Source organism: Trachurus trachurus, assembly GCF_905171665.1.
Source record: "Trachurus trachurus genome assembly, chromosome: 15".
Taxonomy (NCBI): domain Eukaryota; kingdom Metazoa; phylum Chordata; class Actinopteri; order Carangiformes; family Carangidae; genus Trachurus; species Trachurus trachurus.
Genome location: NC_139906.1, coordinates 13,355,689 through 13,377,469, shown reverse-complemented (window position 1 = coordinate 13,377,469; position 21,781 = coordinate 13,355,689). Strand labels below are relative to the sequence as shown.

General features: G+C 42.6%; 1 protein-coding gene across 1 annotated transcript in view; it reads left to right on the top strand.

Moving 5' to 3' along the window:
- Positions 1 to 21,781, top strand: part of adam12b (ADAM metallopeptidase domain 12b) — a gene marked incomplete at both ends in the record, with an annotated part of 75,450 nt that extends 53,669 nt beyond the window's left edge. Inside the window, 12 exons of the mRNA XM_083988710.1 lie at positions 1,798 to 1,975; positions 5,960 to 6,049; positions 7,818 to 8,013; positions 8,147 to 8,255; positions 8,731 to 8,929; positions 10,673 to 10,750; positions 12,523 to 12,631; positions 12,985 to 13,171; positions 13,989 to 14,097; positions 15,660 to 15,911; positions 20,754 to 20,929; positions 21,730 to 21,781. Of these exons, the coding sequence (XP_083844836.1) occupies positions 1,798 to 1,975; positions 5,960 to 6,049; positions 7,818 to 8,013; positions 8,147 to 8,255; positions 8,731 to 8,929; positions 10,673 to 10,750; positions 12,523 to 12,631; positions 12,985 to 13,171; positions 13,989 to 14,097; positions 15,660 to 15,911; positions 20,754 to 20,929; positions 21,730 to 21,781 (1,735 nt within the window). The remainder of the gene's footprint in view (positions 1 to 1,797; positions 1,976 to 5,959; positions 6,050 to 7,817; positions 8,014 to 8,146; positions 8,256 to 8,730; positions 8,930 to 10,672; positions 10,751 to 12,522; positions 12,632 to 12,984; positions 13,172 to 13,988; positions 14,098 to 15,659; positions 15,912 to 20,753; positions 20,930 to 21,729) is intronic.

The window sequence follows — 21,781 nt, the reverse complement described above, 5'->3', positions numbered from 1 at the left end:
TATATCCTTCCACATCCTCTTTTTGAAGCTAGACTGTGTCCCACCATGACTGTGTGTGAGATATTCATTTTACGCCCCAAAGCCTGCTTTTCTGTGTCAGTCCCTCTGTGATTCTGTTTTTGTCCGTTAGCTGGCACGGAGCACGGGGTCGAGGCTTGGCTATGTTGCTGTCATACGCTGTGTTTTGGTTCTGTCCTGTGGCTCGTGTTTCATGCTGCCACTGTGTTTAGAGAGGTTGAGGCAGGACACAAGTTTTACAGAGGAGGTGAAACACTGAGGTCAATAGAGAAACATTTGAAGTGAAGTGACCAGACTGCAGAACCTTTGTAAAATGACTAAAAATACATGATGGCAACATCATTAATGGCAACTTTTTTATTTATTCAGCATAGTAGATACATGCCAAGTAAATGGACATTATGAGAATATGTGTCCCAACCCTCCTCTGTGCCTCTAGACCTGCTGCTGGTGGAGCAGCGAGCTTCCTGCCATTTGTCTGTGTGGCGCCGCTTATCCCTGTCCATCCCTCTGTGATTTTGTGGTAAATGTTTTTGTGACTTTGTTGTGGTCATCTTTGTCTATTTGAAGTCATTTTGCATCTCTTTGTTGTCGCTTGGTGTGTTTTTGTTTTCATCTTATCTCCGTTGTCATTTTTGCATCCCTGAAGTTGTGTTTCGTATCTCCAGTCCGTAGTCATTTTGTTCCTCTTTTTAGTCATTTTTGCCTCTTTGTAGTCATTCTGTGCTTCTATGTAGTTGTTTTGTGTCTCTTTATAGTTATTTTGCACCTCTTAATGGATGTTTTGTGCCTATTTGCAGTGGAACTTGATGGGGTCATCATTTTTGCCTCACCGTCCCCCACCCCCCACCGCTGCCTGTGGTTAAATAGCTTGATTTCTGTCATTTTTCTCTGTCCTCCATAATTTTCATGCTTTCTGTTACTCTCCGTAAATGTCCCTTTGTCTACACATCATGTCTTGTTTCTATCACCACTGTGCATAATCCTGTTTTCTCTCGCTCGCTTCTCTTCATGTCTCAACATTATTTTTGTTTTTCACTCTTCATGTCTCCCTCTCTGTCTATTTATTTCTGGTCCTTGGTTCTTCGACTCACAGAAACTCGCTCGAGCAGGACGACTGTTCCCTCGGGCTTCACAGCTGTTATTGGCACATCGCACAGTTTCATCTTTAACATTTCCTCGTTTTCAATACGAAATCCAATTTCTTTCCTCACTAAATTAGACATTAGTCAGCACTTCAGGTAAGTCATACCAGGGAGTGAAATTAATGCAGTAGAAATTATGTGGTTTGGGGCTCGCTATTTTATCAAGGTTTCACATACACACATGCTCACACACACACACGAGTCATCCACATCAAACATACACCTCCTCATTCTCTTCCCTCCAGCCAGTTGCTTAAATTGTCCTGCTCCATCCAGGATATGCCTCTTGAAAAGGTGGTTGCCAGAGAAAATGTTTCTCTGGACATTCGATGGCCCGTTCATGTATTGAGTAGCACTGAAAATCTCTTGAACCAGCGCTCATACGGTGTCAGCAGACCATTAAATTTGTGTGAAAAGGCCTCTTGAATGAGCAGATTGTTGAAAGGTTTTGAGTGAAAGCTCTGTCTGCATTCTGGTTCAGCAGAATGGTTGAGACCACTCATTTTTGGCTTTTAAACAGTAAAAGCACACATGAAGCAGGATTTCTTTTCGGAATCTCATGCAAACTTTTTTCATATCATAATCTGCACGCCTTCATTTTAAGTCAACCCTTTTTCTCCTATTCATCCCGTAGGTATCCATTCCCAACAGTGTTCAGCACGTGTAGTAAGAAGGACCTGGCCGCCAGTCTGGAGAAAGGTGTGGGAATGTGTTTGTACAACATGCCTGAGGTCAAGGTGCTCTATGGTGGACAGAAGTGCGGCAATGGCTACGTGGAGGAGGGAGAGGAGTGCGACTGCGGAGAGCCAGAGGTAAATTCAAGACTAGAGCCATGACTGTCATCCTCACCTGCTCCAGTGGAGTGGATCAGTCTCCATCCAACATTGTGGTTGCACACAGCAGCTCTTTATATTAACCATGTGAAGTTGAAACAAGGCTAAAAAAAAAAGAAAATGATTTGACAGATAAACAGAAGTTAAAACACAACAAAATGTGAAAAAGAAAATTAATTCTAAGTCAACATTTACTGAAACGGAGACGATTCCCAGCGATAAAGCATCAGCAGGTCACTCAGAACTCCCCTCCCTACACAAAGCAGAAAAACTTTTACGTTAAACTTTCTCTTGACACCGATGTTGTTATCCGCTTCAAAGACCTGCTGTGCAAAAAGAAAAAAAAACAACCCTAAAAGCCCATAAAACCACCTGAGACACAATATAAGTCCTTTTGTTTTTTTTTGCATCACACCTTCTCTCTGTCTTCCACATGTGTTGAGCAGCGCTCTGACAGGCTGCCATGGTGATGTCATCCTCGTTGAAAGACCATTAATCAAACCACTGTCCAACTTTGTGACAAAGGAAACAAACAGAAGTGTAATCGGGTTGAAGCTGAACTAAGCTTTCTTTGGCTCTGCCACCCAAACAACAGGGTATTCTCTGGTGCACGCATCCACTCACGCAAAGAATCCTGTGTCTTTCACTCTCACAAACACACAAACTCTCACTGCAGGGTGCTTTAAAACATGACTCACATGTGTGGAGCAGGTATCACTCGGATGCCGGCAGGGCAGCTGCTTGTCTTAAGGACCCTAAAACCAAAGGAGATTGCTGTTGAATATATCATTGTAAATCTCTCAAGGGAGATGGAGTTCATGGAGAATGTTAGGGTGGAGAAAAAAGTGAAAAGTGCACAACCAACCATCATCCAAAACCCATTAAATCACCACAGTTTTTGTTTTTTGCTTGAACAACAATGACTCAAACATTGAAAACAGCTGGGGCCTCATTTATCATTGTGGATACACGCTTTTTTACACGCTCTTTCCCCCATTTTGTGCGTACGCACTTTTCTCCGCCTAATTTGGGATCTATCAAACCAAAACTTGTCGGGAGTAAGTGCAAAAATTTACGACCAGTCCGACCATGGCGTACCGGCATTTACACGCTTTTTGAAGAACAGGAGGAATTGGCGACGCCGCTGCAGAGTCAGAGAACTGCAGTATGCGAGGGAGAGAGGAGCGCGGACACTGTTTGAAGTAGCAAGTGGTGGTGATGATGACCCCCCCCCCCCAGCACCCCCACCACCACCACCACCGCACACGTGTTGACGTCGGCACTTTACATGAAAGCAGCGACTCTGATTTTCCCCCTGTGCATTTACACTAGTTTGCTCCTAAATACTGGCTTTATAAAACGAATTTCGTTTTCTTTTGATATCATATTGATATTTTCCCCCTGCATGTAGGCCTAGGCTACACCTCTTCCACAACCAGTCTGTCCAGTCTGGAAAATAATTTCTGCGACGTGCGTGTGTTAAGTAGCCAGACTGGACACACACAAGCAAGCAGCAAGCCCAATAATGTCGGCGCAAATCAAAGCAAATGAGAAAACATGATCGATATTTTTTGTGTGAATAATATTTATTGTAGCCTATTTAACAAAAATGGGTGCTGCCCAACATCATTTTAGGAAAAGTCACAGACTGGTGGACTTCAATGTTTTTTTTTTTTTTTTTTTTTTTAAATATATAGCTATGCACAAATGAAAATCAAATCTTCCAGTGAACGGAAGTTGGGGGTTAAGGGGTGCAAAGTAGTACTGACTGGCAGTGGAAACCCTGCTTTAAATTATTATGACATAATCTAAAATAAGGGGCAGAATAAATATGATTCTTCTTCTTTCTGTTCTGTTTCATTTAGATTTGGGAGTTTTTTGTTTTTATTGTAGCCTTTCAATGCAAGATGATGTTTCTGACTGATATTGCCGTGTTACCGTGTATCTCGCTTTCAGAGAAATTCCGCTTCTTTCTCCGCTCTCCGTCCGTCTGTTGTCTTCACCGTCTTCCACTGACGTCATTCCACACGTTTCCAGAGCGCACATGGCTACTTAATATGCACGTAACTGATTTGCATTGACCACATATGGTTGTGTGGGGCTGTTTAGGGGGCTGGGTATGAGGCGTGTTCTCATCCACGCTTTTCTCAGGTCCGGTGTGATCTATCAAGGGAAATACCGTGCAGCCGTGTGTACGCGGAGTTTGATAGATCTGAAAAGAGTGTATATTTTTTGGTCGTACGCACATTTTGCCTTTCCGTCGTACTGAAAATTTAAGAGGACTTTTACACGCTCTTTGATAAATGAGGCCCCTGGTTGTTGTCATATACCATATCATACTTGAACCACCTTCTTTTAGTTCTATCATTTTGCCCCATTTGATTTTCTTCCTTTTGCTGTAACTATACTGTATGTCAAAATTTAGCTTTCGACATTTCTAACTTAAGTTATACTCCAGATAACTAGAGCTTAAAGATTCATATTAGTAATTAGCTTCTGCTGGCTGAGAAGGCAGGAACACTATAGATTTAACTGGCAGCTTAATTAATATTCACAACCTGTAGCTTCAACCTGAAAATGAGACGAGCACCAGATATGAACTGTTAATTAGGGCCCAGAGGGTGCGAGGACCCTAATGAAATCGTGCTGTTTATTCTCGTTTGTTATGATTCTCCTGGTCAAAAAAACCCCTCCACATTTAGGTGGGTGGGAAGTAGGTGGAAATAAACTGGTAGGCACATAGAACTACTTGGTCTTGAATGAGTCTGATAACTTTATCAAACTGAATGCAAGAAGTTTTGGTAAGAGATTCATTTGTATCACGGTTTAACTAATCCCATTTTATTACCAGACCAGAAAGTCTGTTCACTTGTTTTGAAAAACAAAGTATTTTTTCAGTGTTACAATGTGTAATTATGGCCCAGTAACTCTTTAAACCTGACTGGCTCAACACTATCTTTTATCATTTACTTAAGTGCTATTATGACTGTGTTCTCCATACTTTAGTGGTAGCTCCAGCTAGTATTTTCTGCCAGCTTGCCCCTCCATAACCTCCATAATGTTGCCACAAAGGGTCTGCTTGTTTGATCTGCCAGGCCTCTTCGACTGAGAGATGAAAGCAACCCTCTCTTTTCTCCCCAAACAATACGTGTACGTCAGGGCCAAGAGGTAAACAACCAGCCTCATATAAAACCTCACATCAACTTAAAACTAGACATCCACCAAACCAGCTGTCTCCAGTTCGCGCCCTACAACACATCTCGCTATGACCAAAGGGCCCTGCGTAAGTAACATCCACAGTGAGCGAAGATAAAGGATAGAGAGAGTTATTTTAGTGGTAGAACAATGCATGGCACTCCTTGGAAAACAAAGCTGATGTGTTTTGGCATCCAATAAAGGATAAACACCTCAACACCTCCCTGAAGTGTTTTATAGCAGTTCAACTTCTCCTCATGTATCCTCTTCTCCTTTTGTCGTGTTCTGCCAGCAGCCAACTGATCCCTGTCATTGTGGCAAAGTGGCCCCAAATCTTCGCCTCCTAATAAGAGCTTTGAGTTCTCTCTCCCGCTCCTTTCTGTGGCACCCTGATAGGCATCACACACACACACACCTTTTCACATCCAATCTCCGTTGATGATCCTAACGCAGAATCGTCCAGCTGCTACATCTGATTCCTATCGTTTGCTCTTCTGCCTAACAGCTCCCACCTTTTTTCACCCCTCATGGGTCAGCGCACTAAACTCAGGGGTCTCCAGAATTCCCCAAATCCAGATGACATGAGCTTCAGTTATTATGTCTTCATCCAAAGGTTCTCCAGGTCAGGTTATGTAAAACGAGACTCCCTGGACAGGAAGTGTGCTCCCTTGACCTGGAAGTCTTGATCTGACAGGAGCAAACTGACTTCAGAGCAGTGATCAGATCCACATGTTGTTAACTATTTTGTTTTCTATCCCTCGTCCTCAGGAATGTATGAACCCATGCTGCAACGCCACCACATGCACCCTCAAGGGAGACGCTGTGTGCGCCCACGGACAGTGCTGTGAAGACTGCAGGGTAAGGCTTCTCATGCAGGCAAGGGGTCAGTCACCTACCTTCTCTTTCCACTTAAGATCTTCCAGTCTTACCCAATTTAAATGCACGTACACATTTTCCATTAGCTGAAAAACCTTTGGAAACCTGTATTATAAAACTGTATTTTCAAAGCCTTATTCAGCAAAGATGGACATTTTTCATTTCTAAACTCAAGTACAAAGGCAGAAACTTTCTAAAACTCTCTTAATTCTCTCTGGCAGGTTATTAAGAGATTCACAATAGTGTGTCTTCCTGTATAATTTAATATCTCAGGTCAGTTCATTCCAACTTAGTATATGTTATCTCAATAGACAGGTTTCAATTGAAGGGAAGTTCTTCAGTTGGATTGCATAAAGTTTGCTTTCAGCTTGTTACCAGTAGGTTTTGCTTTGACGTGGAAATCTTTTTCTTTCTCAGATGTGAGTCATTTCATATATCATATATCTTATATATACCCATTGTGTCCTTAGAAATATTTCTTCTTCTTCATTTCAAGGCAAGACTTTAGCTTTCTTCCTTGACGTTACACAAAAGTGTCTTTGACCTTGTGGCATGTAGCATGCGTACAATTTCTTGCAGGGTAGAACTCGTGCTGCACAACAAAAGTGTAGGAAGACGGCCTTCACAAGTGGGTGTCCCTGTCTTTACATACAAAGATACAAAAGAAAATCACCTCTGAAAACTGTACATGGGCTTCTTGTGTGTCTTCACAATTGTAATTGCAGTCAAGACCAAGACAAGAAAAAGACTTTCAGGGGGTCAAGACGAAGTCAAGACCAAGCCCAAACGAATGGTTGATAAAATGCGAGACCATTTTCAAGACCATTACCGTATCCAGAACCAGTACTCATAATAATCATCTGACTTGATATTTATATTAATCCTCAGCTAAAAAGAAAAGATCATTTTATTTTAAAAAATCTAGACCATATTTAATGGATTCAAAGTTTGGATTGAACAGAGGAACACAGCCGAGAAACTGCTTGTAAGTGTGGCTCAGTCTCTTTTTACTTTTTTAAACACACACTAAAATTATGGAGTGAGCATGTAGTGTAGTGTCTTTGGCCACAAAACTCCACAGTTCTTTCTCACGAGGGTTTATTGAAACCTTTCTTCAAGTTACAACAAAAAATAAAACTGTGTAGCAATCCAAAATCAGGCAATAATCATTAGCACGATTAGCACGGTCAAAAACTAGTGTGCTCTCCTCGCTTCCATAATCATAACTGAACCAAATTACGCACACATCATGTTACGCACGTCTCAGCCAATAAGAAGAGAGCAGTTGTTATTAACTAATAGGCATTCTCATAACCTCAAATATGGTATATAAAGGATAAATCCAACAAATCTAAATTATGTATCACCTTATGTGTAATATACAAAATGGCTCTAACACTGCTCAAGTCTCCTACTCTTGACTCTGGTGCAACCAAGTTTTTCACATGGTTACACAAGCAGATACATTTTTAATTATCTTAAAGTTATTGATTTACATTGCATAAACCAAAGTGAGCTAGTGACAGTGAGAGACATCTGTGGTTAAAAAAAAAAGATGTCCCTGCAGCTGTGGTCTTGGCAGGTCTTGAGAAAAAATCCTGAGTCCAGCTCGACCGAGACGGGGTAAAAATGTAGTGGATTCTGAGACAAGACCATGACCTTGAAAACGTGGCGGTGGCCTCAAGACCGGTCTCGAGTACCACGACACTGCTGCATGGTTCACTGTACTTTACTATATTTGTGTTCACAGCTCAAGCCAGCTGGCACCTTGTGTCGAGAGTCCAGTAACTCCTGTGACCTGCCAGAGTTCTGCACCGGCGCCAACCCTCACTGCCCAGCGAACGTTTATCTGCATGATGGGCACGCGTGTCACAGCGTCGACGGTTACTGTTACAACGGCATCTGTCAGACTCACGAGCAACAATGCATCACCCTGTGGGGGCCGGGTAAATCAACAACAGCCACTAGTGATTCAACCCATGCATATATATAATCTTCATGTCCTAATTTTGACATCCTCTACTTTATATTGACAATTGAATTTTTGTATTTGTATCGGTTGTGTGTGTGTGCGTGCAGGAGCCAAGCCCGCCCCGGGGATCTGCTTTGAGCGAGTCAACTCTGCGGGGGATCCTTACGGGAATTGTGGGAAGGATTCCAAAGGCTCTTTTGCCAAATGCGATGCGAGGTAAGACGCAGCAGCTGCACCGGTGCGGCAGAGGTACAGAGGAACGTCTGTGCAAAACATAACTGATTAACTTAAGTGGTGTCATTAGCAATCATCACTGAGTTGTGGAATCTGACATGTGGTCTTCAAACAAAAGTTTACACGGATGAAAAATGTAATTTGGGTATGATAGTAGCTAATTACGGTTTGAGAAAGTATTCATGAATCATTTCATGCTATTCTTGTCAGCTAATTGTTCCACGAATCTCCCTTTGGGTGAATTCTGTAATCAAGCCCTTTGTTAATTGATGTAATTGCTTTAATGACCCGAGGACTGAAGCGCTGCAGCTCTTTTCAGCGGTCTTTCATCTTTTTCTACAGTTACTTATCTCCGTCTGTCATGGACAGGCCTTTATGTTTTAGGCTTTTTTTTTTTAATGATCTGTATAATCTTCCTGTGAACACTCATGTGTGTTTGCGCGTGTGTTGAATACAGGGATGCAAAGTGTGGCAAAATCCAGTGCCAGGGAGGAGCCAACCGGCCAGTGATCGGAACCAACGCGGTTTCCATTGAAACCAACATCCCGCTGCAGGAAGGAGGGCGCATCCTGTGTCGAGGAACACACGTCTACCTCGGTGATGACATGCCCGACCCCGGACTCGTTTTGGCTGGTACAAAGTGTGGAGATGGCATGGTGAGGGATCATCGTCATCATCGTAATCACTGTATTGTTTCTGTTGGTTTTAAAGTACTGTAGCTCTTAGCTTGTTGTTTATTTCCCTGAAGTTATATTATCCCTTCTCTAAAGAACCAAAACACTGACAAGTGTATGAGTCTAGAGTAGTGCTCCTCTGGGCACTGGCAGGTTGTACTGCAGCAAGAAGCCAAGGCAGACTCTCCTTAAGAAACAGCACTAATGAAATTAACTCCTGAGTGAATCCAGTGATCCAGATGTGCACTACACATCACGCGCAGGGCTGGAAAGACCCTCATGGCAACCAGTTATTTTATTAGGTGTGCCTCTCAACTTTTCTCCTCCTATATGCCTGCCTAACAACCTCTCACCACAACGGTGACATCAGGGCCTCTTCCTGCCAAAAGTTAGAGGCCTCTAGTTTTTGGTTTCTGGAGCACTTCCCTGCTGAACTGTCTCTGTGGGTGAGGTTACCAGGCCTGTACACAGTCTTGCATTAATGGCAAAGTGGTTGTGAGAGCAAGATGACCTGGGGCACATATGGGCAGTTTCACTAACAACCTCTCCTGTTTTGTATCAACAAGTGGGTGAAAATTCATTTTTAAAGCACCTCTGTAGCACTAGCACACCTTTGGGTGTTGGCCCCTGCTTATAGTGTAGTACCATATGAGGCGGTTAATATTTCGTCATGTACCCGGGGATTCTTTCAACCTCTAGTTCTCCCTGAGAAAATGAAAAACAAATATCCACTTGTGGGCACACACTCTACTTTCACACCATTCACTGCCATTCTGTTGATTAATTATAGAGTTTGACAAATGGCCCAGATGTGGCCAAGTCACAGTGTTTTACAGTGTTTTGCTTGCTCCTCAGCAGATGTATGGATGGCTGCATTTGCCAAACGCGCTGCAGCTATGACTTGTCAAAGGCCAGAGTTCTGCCTGTGTGGTTGAAAATCTGGATGAACATGTTAGAAAACAAAACGGTGATGTCTCACAGTTCTACAAGTCCCCAGAAGCTCTTTCACTCACCCCACAGGACTTACCCTCAGCGCTTAAAAGGCCTTTGAGCTTTGAGCACAAAATGGCTGTCTGCCATGTAAGCTTGTCTCCTGGCTACAGTCTCCTAAATTATGAGTTAGAGCCACACATTATCTGGAAATGTTGATGGCCTGAAGGTGGGTCTTTGTCATGGGCTTTTGTTCTTCTCAAAAAGGTTTTCCGTTTTCCATGCCAATCGGGGCATTAAGTTGGCAGCCCGCATAATAGTGGCAGTTTGAGGAAGTTGAGAGCTCCAAACTGCTCTGCCTAATGCAGGCCTTATTTTCTACATGAAAGCAACAGCTGGCTTCTTCCAGTCTGATGTTTGTCTTTGTTCTGGACGACACACAGCATATTCTGCCTCCTGCATTTTCACCTCCTGAACTGCATCTCAGGTTGTGATGTGAAGTGCAGCCACCGCCCAGTTTGCTGTAGATATCCACCAAATATCACCTCAGGGGATATTAAAACTCTGTGTCAATATTTCTGTATTAAATCTCAATAATTTATGTATTTTCGATTGAAATGGTTACTTCAGATTTAAATAGGCATATTGCAACTGTGCTCTGCCTGTACATGCTGCTGGCATCAATCATGCAGGATATTTTCTGGTTCAGTTACTAAACCTGTGCAAACATCTTCTTGCCTTGTCTTCGTTTTGCTCTTTATCTTGTGTTCATCAGTGATGCTGTTTCTTTTACAGGTGTGTCAGAACCGACAGTGCCAGAACGTCAGTGTGTTTGGTGTGCACGAGTGCTCTGGGAAGTGCAACGGACGTGGGGTGAGTACATATTAGCTCAATATTTAGTGTTCATTTATACACAAGCCTATGAGGATTGTGTATTTGTCTATAATTGAACACAAAAGCAGAGCAACAGTGTATTTACAGTGCAGCACAGTGAGTTATGGCAGCTGCTCCTCTGCTGTGTGATCAATCTTCATTGTCCAACTGAGGTTAAATCAATCCCCCTTAACAGCATCATTTAGGGTCTACTTACTTTGTTGTCCATCATCTTTTTACTGCACAGAGAAAGGAGATACAGTGCAACAGTGCAGGGGGGGCAGACCACAGCTGTAGCTCTATTGCAGTGTAAAATCAACACTTCCTGCCAAGAAATGTTCACCTTTCTCTCCTATCAATGATTCAGGCACTGAGTTTATGTTTTATTTACTTTGTTTAACAACACTCACCCGAGGCTACATTAGTTTGCAGCAACCTCTGATCTTCACTGTCAATTACAGATATTCACGGCGTAGAGGTGGTATATGATGAGAAATCAAAGCGAAACAACTAAAACTGTATATTCCTCAAACCTGCGACTGACCAATCACCTTGCCCATCAAAAAAAAAAAAGACAAACAACTAAAACAATCACAGAAAAAAGACTCTTCAAGAAAACTTGAGCAATCTTTGTCACTAAGAGGGTGGACCTGAGCTGCAGTCTCTCTTTTACACAAATATCTACCAAATCAATTTGTCTGACATTTTCCTCAAACACCTCACACAATACGAGACCTGACTGGTAAAGAGGGATTCACTGAATTCACTGTGGGACTTAAAAGACCGCTGTTTGCCTGCAAGTTAACTCACTTCATCTTTTTTTTTTGGAAGCATCTTTCCACTATATTCAGGTACATTGGTGTCTGTTTTTGTTGCTTATAAAGTAGGTGTTTACAGCTATAGCTTCCCTGGTATATCAAGCATATTGGTGTGAGGAGCTGAAGCGTGGGTGTGCACCCATTATAACATTCACTGGTTGATATATGAGATGTCTCTATGTATAGTAAATCATTTCTCTTGTTCTTTTTCTTTGTTAGCAGCCCATATTTTAAACAAATAGGTGCCGCCTTACATGTCACATTTCACATTTTGTGTATTTTATTCTTGTTCTACTAGAGAGATGAGGAAGATAAGGTTACCTTCTCCCTCTGATGAAATTAACAGACTGTGTCTGCACCGCTGTTTGTCCATTTTCTGTTCTAGAAACAAATTCCTTTTCCCTTCATGCACATAAAACTCCCCCAAATCATACCTCCCTCAGAGCCCCCGAGTGCCTCTTAACCCAGTCAAATAGTGTCCATGGCCTGGAGGCAGGGAAGGCACTTGACTGTACGTCTGTACTTAATGTAAATCCCTCACAGCTGTACACCTCCCTACCTCCTCCTCCCTCCGACTGACAGCTGGACTGTGTTACCCCGCCAGGGAATCCTCCTGGATCAAACCCTTGCAATGGAAACCTGAGGCTTTTACAGGATGGACTCTCCCATTGCACATGTTTTATCTATTATGACACGCACTCGCACTTGTACACACGCACACGCTACACGGTGTCCTTTTTATACTGAAAGTCACTTAGACTAACTAAATAAGAGCGGTTGTATTTATGAAAAAAATCAACTATTTCAGTTGTGGGGATGGAGGCTTTGTAGAGGGCGGTGCATCATTTATATGTGGAGTTGAGCTGGAAGGAATACAAATGCCTTTTGATAGCGTTTGATGCAGAGCAAGGGAAATATCAGTGTTGCATGTAATGAACAGTGAAATGTTTGCAGGTGTGCAACAACAAGAAGAACTGCCACTGTGAAGCGCACTGGGCCCCTCCCCTCTGTGAGAAAGGCGGTTTCGGTGGCAGCATTGACAGCGGACCGATGAGACTTGCAGGTATTGAGGACGATTTCATTTCTATCCTCACTCACCCAGTCAGAAAGACAACAGCACTATCTCAGAAATAAGCAATAACACAGAGCTGCACCGCTTGCACCTTGTACATCACTTTATTGTGCAGTCAGGATTGGATTGATGTGTTTGTTTGGACTGGAGAATAACTTTCCTAGAACATTGCAACTTCTCCACCACACAGAAATTCATAATACTTCAGAGTCTGTGAAAGAAAATGGATTTTTAAAGTGAGACAGATAAATGAACAGGAAAGTGTGATTGTGAAACTGTGCCACTGACGGTGGCCTAGCGGTAACGGTCTTTGCGTCATGTCCTGTCATCGTTCTGTGCTGTAGATGTGCGTGTGTGTGTATTAATGTGCGTGTTGTCATATGTGGCATCAGCCGACAGCGTGGTCATTACTGTGGCAATCCTGGTTACCCTGGTCAGCCTTCTGGTGGCCACCGTCATCATCTTTGTGAAGAGGAAGACTCTGCTGCGACTGCTCTTCACCAATAAGAAGAGCACTTTGGAGAAACTCAGGTGACCAGAGAAAACCAATGAGCTTGTTCCTGCTAACTGTTAACTCCATTATTTTGAAGTAACACCTTACAGTTGCCCTATTAATACTTTTTATATCAATTCCTGACTTTGTTGTTCTACTGTGTGGCTGTACATCACTTTTATTGAGTGAAGTTTAAACCAAGTAGTTTAAATCCATCAATTCACAGCAGCCAGTCAGACTGTGCCCCTTATTTTAAAGATGTAATTTATGTAAATGTCAGCATCGTCATTACACAAACATTTTAAAAGCTGGTAAAACTTTTATTTCCATTTTTTTTTATCTCCATAACATCTTGAAATATCCCCCTAATAATTTCCAAGAAGTTTCCTGGAGAGAACAGTAATGCTGGGGGAAATGGAGACTGGTAAACCTCCATTTAATTAATTTTGAATGAACCGTGAATGTAACCAGTGAGAGGTCTTGTGTATATATGAGTAGTATCTATGTTTATAAACAAAAGAAGAATTAGAGGATAAGACTTAAAACTTGAGCTGTTGTCTGCACCATGTTGCTCTGGTTTGCTTACACTTGATTCATGTCACATTTTGACTCGTTTGTTGCTCAACTGATGCCGATTGGCACAGAGAAACAATGTGATGTCACCCTTTTTTCCAAGAGAGCCCACAGGTCCAAAACAGAGAGAAAACCAAAGACAAAAACACAAACACAAACACACAACGTCCATCCTGTGAAATCCTCAAAACTTTGGCAGAAAAGTCTGCGATCATGTCGAACCACATCACTCATGGTAAGAAGCTGATTGAGAGGCTTTAAGCTCTGTTGCTGTGTTTACAGGTCTGTGCAGGCCAGCAGACCAACCAGCCCCATCAGGACTCAGTCCATGTACAGACCCACACCTCAGCGGAAACCTCCACCCAAACCCTCCACAGCCAACATTTACAAAGTGAGTAACTCTGTACATCCTCTAACCAGTGTATATGTGAGTCAGTACATATCGTATATTAACTGTATATGAGCCTGTGTGTTTGTGTGCTCTTTTCTGTCACAGTCCATTTGATTTGATTTCTTTTGTAATAACACTTTAGCTAAACTTGTCACGCTTCCAGGCTTGTTGACAAAGCCAGATGACGGTAAAACCGGGTGATTGATTCAGCCTCACTATATCTCCATCAAAGAAATATTAATTATGTCGCTTTTGTCGACAGGAGGAAGAGAAACTTTAATTGAGAGACTGCTCTTTTAAATGAGACTCAGGATGTTGTTGTGTTTTGTTTTTTTTAGCCTCTTTAATATTTATGATAAAACGATTTTTTTTTATGAGGAGGGAGCAGAGTTGATTGATTCAGGCAGAGGAAGAAAATTGGTTTTGATTTGTTTGGTGGAAATGATAAGCACACGGGGAGATTACCTGTCATTTGCATGTGTATGACGAACTAAAGACACATGCATATATACATGAGTGTGTGTGTGCAGCTACCTTTTGTTTGCACGGACCTCTATCTGCAGCAGCTACGCATAAAAGTTATGTAACATGAAGGTTGGGTGCTGACATCCTTCTCATCTGTATTTTTAGCAGCACACTGTCCATGACAAGGACCACTTGAGCCACTCACTGGTGTCCACATGTCAGTGAGCATCAAAGTGGCTCTCTTTGAATACATTAACTGTATATTGTGTGTGCGTGTGCATGTGTGCATGCGTCCTGTCTAGCAGCCAAATCCTCTCTGGCCATTTTAGGTGTTATTGGTTTCTCCTGCAGTGGAGGGCTAACAGCTGGTCAGGCCATGTGGTCAGACTCTGGCTTTTACATTTTCAGCACGTCATATTAATAATAGTGTTGTTTTGCAGTTTTATGACCGACTCTGACATCAGCAAGTTCACACTAAGGAGGAGGTTTATGACTGAAGTGGAATTTTTACGTTTCATGCCTGCGGTACACCTCAGCGTCTCGTGTTGAAGCTTCTCGGGAATCATTACACAAGACTAGAGCTGCAGCTAATTATTGTTTTTATGATCGTTTAAAGTGATGATTATTTTATAAGTAATCTATCTTACCATGTAGTGTACAAGATGTCAAGAGAGAGTGAAAAATAACCTTCATAATCTCCCAGAACCTTCACAGGCTTGACATTATGACAAATAATGGTTTTCCATAACTTTTCTGTTAATGATTCAATCATTTCCAAGGAATGATGATGATGCATTATGTATATATATCATCATATATGTATCATCTATGCATCATGTATATATGATGAAAGAGAAGAGTCATAGAAAGACATTTTGATAGGTTGCAGTAAAAGCTCTGGTGTGAATAATAATATCAAAGATGGCTGAACTCCATTTAGCTGCCTCACTTTACTGTCTGTTTATTGTCTTACTGGGACACCTGAATAGGACACGGCTCTCATTAATGTCTTCCCTTTTTATGAGAAGTCAAAAACCGCCACATTACTGCCGTACCAGAAAACTAATGAAGATAACTTCCTCTCATCCTCTCTCCAGCCGTCTCTCCTGAGCGCGGAGCCTCTCCTGCCTCCACACAACTTCCACTCCCACAGCCTGCGCCGACTGCCCCTGTACCAGCCCCTGCACATCAGTCAGCCCATGCCGGTGTCTCTGAGCGTGGGCCAGCCCACCCTGCCTCCTCTCCCGGCCCACCACAGGGTCCTGCCTGCCCACACGTCCCTCTCGCCACCTCGAGTGCCACCTTTTCTCAGTCTGCCTCGCCAGCAGTCGGCATACAGAACAGACCAGGTTTGTGCGCTTGTTTAAACTGTTTTTTAACAGCTTTAACGGCCCATGTATACTGTATGGCAAAGCCCATCAATATTTTAAAGTGCATTACTCCTGACCATTTGGTGAACCATACTGTAGGTTTCTACAATGATTTTCTGCTCTATATCAATTTCATTTCATTTTTCATTCAAAAGCTGAGACTTGAAACTTGCTCAAAATAGGTCACACTGAACATTTCGTTTGCATTTTTTCTTTTTTACGCTCTAGCTAGATCTTGATGAATCCCTGGTGGTGCATTTAAGGACGCTCTGACATCAGACATTTAAATCAGCTGCTGAAAAAGCATTGCAATCACGGGCTATGTTGTTGCCAAAACAATTTTGGTGTTCTGAAGCTTTCAGTCATATCACATAATCCTCCTCAGCAGATGACGTTTGCCCAATGATTAATGAATTGTTGATGTTCAGATTTCCATTTAGTACTTCTCCATGTCGGCTTAACAAGTGAGCTCAAAGTTCGTTTATGATCTTGGACACAAGTTGTAATTTTGTCGACAACAAACATACATGGATTTTGTCTCTCTGATGTCACCGTCTTGGACTCAGATGAGGAGCTTTAAAATGGGTCCATGCTCATGCTGCAGAGCCATATCATGTATTAATGTATTAATATTAAGAATAAATAGTGCTGACGGTAATGGATTACCTATGTCAAACTAATTTTAGGTCTATGATTTTCATAGCCATACTGGAATTAACAGAAACCAGTGGGATGGAAGGAAATCCATCTGAGAACTCTGCTACTCTTAAAAAATGTTCTGTGCTAATGTAAAATATATGCAAATTGTAGTTAATGGTCTAAAACTTGCACGGCCACCTGTATGCTCATCTTTAAAGGTTGTAGCAAAGATGCTGGATGCCACAACTCGCTGCACTTCTGCACTGCGGGCGGCTCGCTCGCTCACATATCGACAGCAAAATTCAATCCATCTCCCTCCCTCGCTGTGACCCAGCTCCTGAGTAAGGCACAGCTTTCTGCTGAGCCAGCACTATCGGATGCAGTGGAGATAGTAAATCCATCTGTCTGCTCCGGTGGTGGATCCAAATCCTGATCCGTTCGTGTACCAGCACAACGAGGAGAGTTGTGCTGGATGTTGGCTCTCTGTGAGCTGCAGCGGGGTGCACGGGAAATTGGCAGATACATGCTGTTTTAAAAGGGGAAAAAAAGAGAAAGACATTGGCTTTGTGATATGACACTTTGTCTGTTGGATAAAGAGTAAAACATAATCCCAGAGCATGAACAACTCAGGAGGGAGCGTGTCGTTTTAATACCTCATTACATTAATCAGTCAGTCGTCAGATTAGCAGCAGTGCTGGAACATAACTAACTACAGGTGGATCAGGGAGTGGGTGCTTCACTATTTCCATGTTCTGCTGCTTTATACTTACACTCTACTAGAGTTTGCAAGCATGAATTTTACATCTACAGTTACCAGTTACTTTTCAGTATAATATTGAACATTAAAAAAACATGAGCTTATAAAATAGGCTCTTCATTATTAAAGATTGAAGTAGTGTTTCCCAAAAGGCTTTGGCCAGTGAGCCTTTACATGAAAGTAGTGTGTAGAGACATTTCCCCTTGAAGGTCGTGAAATAGTTTCATGTAAATTAGTGATGTGAAGGTGAGTGCAGTAAAATACTGAAGTCGCAAAACTTAACTGCAGCAATTTGTAGCAAAATAAACTTTCCCAATAATCATCTTATGACCACCAAAGATTGATGTGGTGACCCGCTGGAGGGGCGCAACCTCCAACTGTATATAAAGCAGTTTAAACTGTCTTTAAAAACACCTACAGTACACCTGATGGGAAAGAGCAGTAATATGTAATGCACACACTCGTGAATCTATATGAACTGGGGTCTTTATGGGTTTTTAGTGCTGGGCGTTTGCTGGTAATAGAGTATTTTTCCATGACTGTGTTGGTACTTTTACTTTAAATGATGTGAGTATTTGCTCAGCAGAAACACCTGGCATCACACCCAGGTTCGGATGGTTTTGTGGTGTCCAGCATATCACCCTTGATTGTTATGGATGTGTGCCAACCAAAGATGCACTTTAGCTGAAAGGCCGCTGTTTGCTTCATAAATAGGCTGCTCACTGGGCTGCCAAAACAATGAAGCCCTGCTACCTGCTAATATCTACTAGCTCATTTCGCTGTAATGAAACAGATGGAGCGAGTAGAGACGACGCATGTAGGTCAGAAACAGAAGAGGGGATTCTAGAGGTTTAATAACAGGCCAGCAAGGACATAGAGGACATCAATCCTTAAAGAGAAAGTGTATTACGAGCTTATTCTAATACTTGACACAACCTCCCCTGCTGTCTGTGCCAATATGTCTTATTTTAAGACTTCTTCCACAAGGCTGTCTTCTGCCTGCATGCCGACAGCACCACATTAATGTGGAGGGGTTTCCAGGAGAATGAAGCCTACATTTATTCCAATGAGGCGGTGTATGAATAGGAGCCAGTGTGGGCGCAAGGACTTGTCACAAACAACCACATTGTTATTATCTTGTTCAGCTGAAGGAAGAAAAAACATATCAGATACCTGTAGAGTCAAACAAATGTGAGGCAAAATAAACTGCAACCAGGTTCAGGTGCACCGCAAGAGCAGACTGCGGCATCACGCGGCCGAGGAGTGAAAGTCGTGCCTTTCCAAAATGTCATCTTTTCAGGAACTTAGAAAAATAGCTTTGTTTTTTTGGCCAGACGACCGCGCATTTTTTAGCTCCTCCGGAGGGTTTTTGAAAGGTGCTTGTAAGCCCCAGGCTCATAGATCTTTCTCAAGCCAGAGGACAGTGCAATCCTTCATTTTGAATTAAGACATGTGAACACCACCAAGACTCCAGTTACAGTGTGAGGTTTTCTGCCAAGAGCAGCATTAGAATGCACATGGGTCCTGGATTATTCTTGCATTTGAGTGGATGCATCTGTCCATTTACATCTTTGTTTTCTCCCCTCAGTTGAAAGAAAAAAAACACAAAAAAAAACAGGCTGATTTAGTGTGTATTTCTGGAGAGGGAGTCGCTCTTCACTCAAACTACACAAACTGTGAACGGTCCACAGGACTGGTGTGATGTGTACTTGATGATCCCAGTGTGTGGTACACTGTGTGTGGAAGTCTGTGCTAGTTTCAATTAATATTCACACAGATCCCTCTAATGGGATCTCGCTGTGTACGTTTTATCACCCCCCACCCCACCCCACCCCACCCAACCCTCCCAAAAAAAAAAAAAAAAAAATCTCAACAAGTAAGAGGCAGAGCAGCATCCACATGGGACTGTGAAGCAGATTCTAAGTGAAAGGAACCTGCTGTGGCTTTAACGGAGCTGCGTCTGATGAAAGCAGCACAACATTTCAACCTCTGAGGGGGTATCTTGTGTTTTTGACTGCATCTGAAAAGCTTTGGGCAAATGTTGTGTTTGTAAAAACAACTTTTTCTATGTAAAGAAAAAAATATTATATGACATGAATGAATTGCTGCCTTTTTTTTTTCTTTTTTTTTGGTGATTTCTTGGCAGCATATAAGATATGATTGTAGAGTGCGACTTGTGGCGGTGTGGTTGCTTAATTTGCTACAGGCAACTAATTTGATGATCAATTAAATATTTAAGGCGTATGCTCATGTTCCGACTGTTCAAATGTGAATATAAACTGGTTTTCTTAGCACTTAATGGTAATTAATTTTACATCCAATTGATTGTATATCTTTGGTTCTGGACTGTTAATCAAACACAACAATGTGGTCGCCGTGCGTGTTGTGGGAATTTAATTAAACAAATTGTCGGTTAAACTCCTAATAACCTGCAACAAGACACAAAAATACACTCCATGACCAAAAAGCATGTGGACACCTGAACAGATAAGATGAAGACCCACACACAGGTTTTGGTTTGTGCCCTGTGCCGAATGCCGATCAATAAAGTTCCCCCACATCAAACTCTGACACCATTTCTTTCATTTTTTTAGGCCTTGTATTGAAACAAGTGTGTTTATTCCAGGGTGTGTACATACTTTTGTCCATTCAGTGAAGACCTGGAAAGCACATTCGCTGTAGCAGCCAATCTTTTCACAGGTTATTTGGTTCCCCAGGCATTCCTGTTAAAAATGACCTCTGTGCAAACGTGGCTGAGTTTGCGTCCTCTGGGTCACACGGCACCGAACACTCACAGGTTTATGACTCTGTATGTTGATGTGACAAACTCAGTCCCATCTTGGCTGCACTCATGAATCTTTTAAACCTTCCACATCTCTAAGTCTTATCCATGCATGATGTGGAAAACTTTTTTTTTTCCCCCCCTCCTCTGTGTGTGCATATTACTTTCAGTTTGTCCACGTACTCCTCTGTGTGTGTGTGTGTGTGTGGGGTGTTTTGTGGCGTGGTCAGAGTGGGGGTTTTGTGTGTTGACGGTAGCCAGATTCCTGGTAGCAGATGTTTATCACTGCCTCGCCTCCTCGCTGTAGATTAGTAACACATGATGGCACCTCATTCAGATAACCTTCTGCACTCACACAGCACCGCCACAGACGTGGTGGAGACGGAGGAGGAGGAGGAGGAGGAGGAGGAGGAGGCGGCGGACTGGGATCCGTCTCATGTTAGTGGTGGGAGTTCAGAGAAGATGCTGATAACACAGTGCCCTCTAGTGAAACGTGCTTCTGTCTACACGTAAACGTCTATGCAGCTGATTTACACAGGAAGGCAGATAGATGGTGACGTGCTATTTATTCAGGTCACTACGCGTTTGTCGAAAGAGAAGATTAATGTGCTTTGTGACTTAAGTTGACTTCTGTTGTTTTCAGGACTTCGATAAGCCCAGTCCACCACAGAAACCCCTTCCTGCGGACCCGCTAGGGAGGGGCTCTCGGCTGGGTCACAGCGCCGCAGCAGTGGGGGTCCACATCCCCGTCTCTGGACCTCTTCCCATACCTATTCCCACCGTGCCCAGACCTCCACCCACCATCCCTCTACCCAGCAGGTCAGAGCAACATGACTCCAATCACATGTCACATGTCCAAGTTACATTGCTGCCTGTTCAAGTGACGCCTTTAGACTTAGTAGAGTAGAATCAGGCACAACGTTGCGTGATGTTTGGCTTCAGAAGAAACAGCAGCTCTGCAGGGAAGCAGTGATATCGAGGAAGAAAAGCACTGCTCTCTGTTCTTATTTTTTCCAACAACTAATAACTAATGACCATCGAGCCCCTCTCTCTCTCTCTAATAGACTTTCTCATCAGTTTCATCACTTTTTTTAGACTCTCGTGACTCGTTAAACTCCCATTTGCTCCCATGCTGTGTGCATGTGTTTGAGTGCTGGTCTGATTATTATTGTAGTTGTACGAGAGTTGTATTTTTTCTTTCTTTTTTTCTTAAAACCTCCACATTGGCTCATTGCTGTGATTCCTGGTTTATGAAACCACTTTTTATTTTGGTGTTAGTGATGCCTTTAGGGTTATTACACTGCTCCTAACAAGGTGAATGAGACATTTGTTGCCTTTCATATCTCTCTTTACCGTATGTAATCTAGTTATGATAAAACAGTCACATGAATCAGTTTAGGTTTGTGCTGTGCTGAAAAAGTAACAATGATATAAAAGTAGATGGCAAGTAGAAATGCCTCAGGCTTGTTTAGACAGGAGACCCACATGTTTACTCAGATTGTGAAAAGCTTACTGTAGCATGTTGTACAACACGTTTTGTTTGTTGAAAGTTCAGTTTTAAAATTGTGTCTGTCCTGTTGTAATGACGTTGTTTGTTTGTGCCTCTGCTCATGTTTCAGACCTGTGCCGGTGTTGCCCTACAGACCACCAAAGACTCCTAAGGACTGCTGA